The 6,099-nt window shown below is 40.5% G+C and overlaps 1 protein-coding gene across 1 annotated transcript; it reads right to left on the reverse strand.

Moving 5' to 3' along the window:
• Positions 1-250: 250 nt before the first annotated feature.
• LOC137938699 (inorganic phosphate transporter 1-4-like) lies at positions 251-3,472 on the reverse strand. Its single transcript, XM_068783702.1, has 2 exons — positions 3,374-3,472; positions 251-2,182 (listed from the first exon to the last, which is right to left on the reverse strand). The coding sequence occupies exon 2, from the start codon at positions 2,086-2,088 to the stop codon at positions 475-477; it is 1,614 nt and encodes a 537-aa protein (XP_068639803.1). The 5' UTR covers positions 2,089-2,182; positions 3,374-3,472; the 3' UTR covers positions 251-474.
• Positions 3,473-6,099: the final 2,627 nt, after the last annotated feature.

Here is a 6,099-nt window from a genome sequence, read left to right on the forward strand (position 1 = left end):
AATGATGGAAACATGGAAATATGAATTACCCACCTAGTTGAGTTACTGAAATTTGAGTTTTTTTAAGGAACTTCTATTCCCATGCGCCTGATTTGAATTAGACGTTTTAATTTTAAATTAATGAGAGTAATAATAATAATCGTAGAAGAAAAAAAAATAATGAAAATACAATAAGATTTATACAGGTTTGCATTAAGGTAAGATTACGTAAAAGGGAAAAGAAAATTAGGTTTTCCAATGAAATCCGAGGAAAAGGAAACTCAATTCCTGTTCACGGTGTGGAATGGTGCTCCAATGGAGGCTCTGCTTGATAGTTGATACAGAGAATCAAAATAGAGATATCATTAAGAGTTGCTAGCAACCCGAGTAGAGACGGTGATCATCTCTCTGTTATCTAATGGAGACTATGGGTTTTTGAGCAAAAGCAGCTTAAGGGTTTACAGGTTTACAGGAGAAGGATGTGACGCTTCTATGCTAGACTGGTACCGTCTTTCTCGAAACCGGGACTCCGTTCTCCGTTTCTTCTTCTTCCTCGTTCTCCCTGGACATCTCTTCTAGTGATTTCCCATTCGATTCAGGCACCAGGAAGGTGAACAGCAAGCCCAAAATGTTGCACACTCCCAGCATTATCAGAGAATTCTTCATCCCAATACCGGGTGGATACCCGGGATCTGTCTTCGTCTTGTCCTTATTCTGTGCTGCGTATAAAAACCCGAATGCACCCACCATGGCCCCGGCCTTTCCTGCGGCCGCCGAGATTCCATGGCAGGTAGACCTCAGTCTCGCCGGGAAGATCTCCGCCGGCACGATGAAAGTCGTGCTGTTAGGTCCGAAGTTGGCGAAGAAGAAGGTGAATGCGTACATGATCACGAACCCGATTCGGTTATCATGCTTGGTCCAGTGGTTGTAGGGGATGGCGAGGGCGAACATGAAGACGGACATGAAGAAGAATCCCATCACTTGGATCGTGAAACGGCCGATGTGGTCAATCAGGGCTACTGTGAACCAGTAGCCCGGCACTGTGCTGCACAGAGCGATGAGGGTCTGGGCTCTTGCGATTCGGAACACCTCCTCGATCGCATTCATGGTGCCGGCACTGGGGATCCACCCGATTGCACTGAAGATGTCTTTCTGGAACAGGTTCTGGCTGTAGAAGGCGATGTCCAGGAGGAACCAGGTGGCGCTCGTTCCCAGCAAATGAAGCCCATGCCGGCGGAGAAACTCTTTCGAGAAGAGCCCGAATCGGTTGTCTGAGGCATCGGTTAACTTCTCCACCTTGTCTTGCTCCGCTTCGAGCTCCACGTGCAGTACCTTGGTCATGTCGGCGGCCGCTTGCTTTGCGTCCTTGGCCACGAGGGCGGTGTACCGGGCTGTTTCCGGCATCTTCATCCGCCAGTAGTAAGTCATGGCCGCCGGGATTGCACCGAACATGAGGATGATCCTCCAGACGATATCCGCTTGCGAGACGGTGGATCCTGCCGGGTCTTCTATATAGCTGGGAGCGTCGTATTTGGCCTTGAAAGCCGCAGAAACGATTATGGCCACCATCCCTCCGGCGAGGATGCCGAATCCCTGCATGGCAAAGACGGCGGCTATGAAAGCCCCACGGGTCTTCTTGTTCGCGTACTCCGACATGATGGTGGCCGACAAGGGGTAGTCCCCGCCAATGCCGAAGCCGAGCCAGAAGCGGAAGAAGCACAGGGTAGCAATGACCCCTTTAGGATCTTTGCCAAAAGAGAGACCAGAGGCGATGGAGCAGATGACCATGATCATGAGCGTCATCCCGTAGACTTTCTTCCTACCCATCTTGTCTCCGAGCCAACCGAAGAAGAGCTGCCCGGTGAGAGTCCCGCAGAAGGCGACACCGGTGACGGCGGCGGAGACATTCGGGGGAAGTCCCCCGGGCCTCTTGGGATCTCCCTCGAAGTAATAGATTCGACCGAGGAGCTTCGTGACGAGGGAGATGCAGAAGAGATCATAAGCGTCGGTGAAGAAACCCATGCCGGCAATTACGATAGCAGTGAAGTGGTACATCTGCGTCTTGGCCACATCGAGGGCATTTAAAACTTGAAGCTGCTGCCCTGCCATTGTTGATCACTCGATTCCTTCTCTGTTATGCTGCTTCTTCCTTCGTGTCTTTTATATTCGGACGACAGTCACGAAACCCAGAAAATTCAAACTCCTGTCACAAAAGAAAGAAATTCTCAACTCCGGCCTAGCAAACCACGAAGTCGTGAATTTAGAAAGTCTGATTTGATTAAAAGTCAAGGTGGTCATATCGAATCCCATCAATTCGGAGTACAGACATATCCGTGCCCACCACTGACATCACCATTGATTTGCAGAAAAGTCCATCACACAAGCTAAGATTTTTCGGATCAAATACAGACACTATCAACCAGACTTATTATGGGCAAGGATTTTTTTCGATTTAAAATCAGGATTTTAAAGAGGTTTTCAATTGTCACAGTCGGGACTTGAAGAAAGAAAACAAAAAAGGGGTTAAAGAGTTTCTTTCCGAAAAGTTCAGCATTTGACCTCATTGATGATGAGAAGGACAAAGATGGTAAAAATTTCAGAGAGGCGGAAAGATCGAAGAGAAAGCCAAACGTGTCAACTTTCTGCTACTGTGATTTTAAAGGATAAACGGATAAGGGATGGAAAACATACCTTATATCTAATCGGAGAAGAAGGAGCCACAGGAGTTGCAGAGTAAGAAAATAAGAACAAAGACAGAAAGATGAAATCGAAACGGAGAGATTTTCGGAGATTTAAGATCTTCTTCTGCATGCACGTCCCGTGATAACCGGAAAAGTAAACAGAAAGAGCAGAAAAGGGCGGAAGCACATTAATAAAAATTTAGGACTTTCCAGTCTTATCGTCCTCATCAGTAAGACCAAAATCCTCGCCGGGCATCAACCACCAATCAGTTTTAAGAAAGAAACCATTAAAAACTAGGTAGTTTACAGACAGAAATGAGTCCAAAATATATAAATTGAAGCAGAAGAAACCGAAAACTCAGACAAGTACATACGTTAAATTAAATCTGAAGCAGTCAAGAGAAAAAGAGTGACGATTATAAAATTATAATCCCACAAATTCGATAAATATATATTACATTAAATCTGAAGCAGACGGCCGATAGATTCACAGAGAGGCAAATAAAAAGAATGGCGTCTTCAACTTGAAAGAAAATGAAAATGAAAATACATAAATAGGGTAAGCAAACCAGAACGATTCATTCATAACATCGATTTCAACGATTCAACCACGAAAACGTAACGATCCAGCCACTGTAAGATCAAAATCACAAACCAAAAAAAAGTAGAATAAAAATCTTCAATAACCCGAAGCAGAATTTTGATTTCTTTACCCTTTGGGACAAGAAAGTCTTAACGAACTACCACCCCGTATCTGATATCAAACAGAGGAGTGAACAGGTACCGCCATTAGAGAAAGAGAAAGAAGAAGAAGAGAAGGGAACGAAGTAAGGACTTGAGAGAGGAGGCTGGTGGAACGACCGTGCATTTATAGGATCCAGAAACGGAATCCATTGACAGTATATACCACATGCTGTCAAGTCAACTCTCCTTTTTGTTCTTCGTTCACATTGAATTTTGGTTTCCACTGGCATTGACAAGGACGACTAATATTTAACTAGGGTTTATGGTAAGTACATGGCAAAGGATCCAAAACTTTGGGTATATTTTTATTTTTTTTAAAATCAAGGCACAAGGTAAGGGAAATCAGGATTTATGGTGGGTTATGGTATTTGAGGGTTGATTGTCCTTCTTTTCGTCTCCCTTTGTTTTTATCTCCTCATCCCTTGCTCTTTCTATGCCACCTTTGCTGACTTTAATGTGGGTGTGGGTTGTTAAGGTTTGTTTTCTTTCAAAACCAACTTGTTTGAACCGGATTAGACCTTTTTTTGGATCTCATAGAAAGAAAATAGTTTTTTTTTTCCACTTAAAACATGAATACTTGACTAGTCAGTTAACTCTGAACTCGAACTGAGTTAATAGAGGGAAGATTCAAAGCTATGACTAAGTACCTACATAGAAAAGATAGTATCGACTAATCAAAGATCGATTCATGTCCGACTTCAATAAAATAATGGATTGGTTCATTTCGATATTATGTAACTCGATTGGACCAAAACTAGTTATCCTATCAGTTTAGCTTTACTAACATCGGTTATGAGCAAAGGAGTCGAACCGATAGTTCAACTTAATTAGATGCAATTTGGTAGACTTAGTTTTATATTTAGCATTGTTTTCTAATTCTATTTTTTGTTATTTTTCTTTTTTTAAGGTTCTTGTTTAGAGTAGTTAGACCAAAAACACAAGGGGGAAGATGAAATTATAATAATAAGACTATGGTGCTTCTAGAGACATTTGACAAAGGGTGAATTCACCAAATATAAGAAGAATTTTTTGCTCTTTTCACAAGTCATCATGGGAAGCTGATCTCCCTAAGAGAAAGATGTGTCCTCCCATGATTTGGAGAATATTGACTTGTTTCACCATGATTGAGACAAACCTGTTTTTTTTCTCATGGCCAGATTGTCACCAAGTCCATGAAGCATAGAAAAAGGAGGGTGGCCTATTGCTATTCCTTTATCCATCAACAAGAAAGTGACTATTTGACTATTCCTAAATAGAATGTGGATGTGGCTTGTGGACATAATATCTAAGTTTTTTTTTCTTTTTTTATTTAAAAAATGCTAAGTACACTTATACATCACACACCTATTTTTTTTTTTATATTCTATTTTATTATTGTTGTGGATTGAATTGAACTGGACCCTTTTTCGGTTTTCATAGAAAGAAAATGGTTCTTTGCTTAAAACATGAATACCTGGTTGGTCGGTCAAGTCTAAACTTGAACTGATAATTTTGGTCTGGTTCAATTATTTTCTTGTGAATGAATGGAAAAATGTCCAACTTCAATAAAATAATAATATAAAATAAAGAAGTAGTCCAATTGGATCTAATCTAACTCGATTGCACCAAAACTACTTATCCTACCGGTTTAGCTTTATTAACATCGGTTATGAGCAAAGAAGGGTATACCCGATCGATCCTCTCTCTTTCTTTTTCTGTTGTAATAGATGGAACCTAATCCAATCGATAATTTAGCTTAATTAGATGCAATTTGGTAGATTTAGTTTTATATTTAGCATAATTTTCTAATTCTATTTTAGTCCTTTAATTTTATTCAATCTTTAAAAAAAAAAAAAACGATTTTGCTAATTTGCCTTGTCATATTAACATTTCCTTGAAGTAGAAAATCATCAAATTTTTAATTTTTTTAAGGTTCTTGTTTAGATGTTGAATTTGAGGCATAACAAGTATTAACTCAAAGAGTAGACAGAGTACAAATACAAACAAAAGATGAAATGATAACAATAAGAATGTGATGATTCCAAACACATTTGACAAAGGGTGAATTCAACCAATATAATAAGAATCTTTTGCTCTTTTCACAGCTGAACTCCCAAAGAGAAAAATATATTCAAATCTTGACTCCTAAACCTAGCTTTGTCTCATGGCTAGTTTGTCACCAAGTCCATGGCCTATTGTCATTCCCTTATCCATCAACAAGAAAGTGACTACTTGATTCTCATTTCATAGAAGGAGGTATATGCATAGAAATGAATGTCATTTGCACCACTGATCGAATACGAAAAATTATTTGGTACAAAACAAACGAAATGAGTATCAATAGCCTATTGATCAGAATATAACCGTTGATTATGATCAGACAACTGAGATAACCGTTTTGCATGTTTCGCACCAAATGGCTTGGTCATCAAACCGATCTAGTGTGAAAAGAGTAGAGTGACTCTAGAAGAATGAACTAAAATAGGATTTGGCCCTTTCTGCTTCATTGACTTGAGGCCTAATGGCTCGAACTGTGTGGACCCTATGATAAAACAATCTGGTAAGGAAAGACAAGGACTATGAAACAAAGAATCAGCTTCCAAACCTTTCTTCCCTATTTGAGCAAAAATGGAGGCTTGGAAGAGAGACTCTTCAGACTCTTATTAATGACAGAAAGGAGGAAAAAGTTATCTGCAGAGAGGAGAAGGGCTTCCCA

The sequence above is a fragment of the Aristolochia californica genome, unplaced genomic scaffold (assembly GCF_029961685.1).
Source record: "Aristolochia californica isolate CCGP_79_NKW_82.1479 unplaced genomic scaffold, dmAriCali1.0.hap1 SCAF_8, whole genome shotgun sequence".
Lineage (NCBI taxonomy): Eukaryota > Viridiplantae > Streptophyta > Magnoliopsida > Piperales > Aristolochiaceae > Aristolochia > Aristolochia californica.

What these genes read in the sequence shown, in the direction of transcription:
- LOC137938699 (XM_068783702.1), bottom strand. Translation starts at nt 2,088, where the DNA reads ATGGCAGGGCAGCAGCTTCAAGTTTTAAATGCCCTCGATGTGGCCAAG.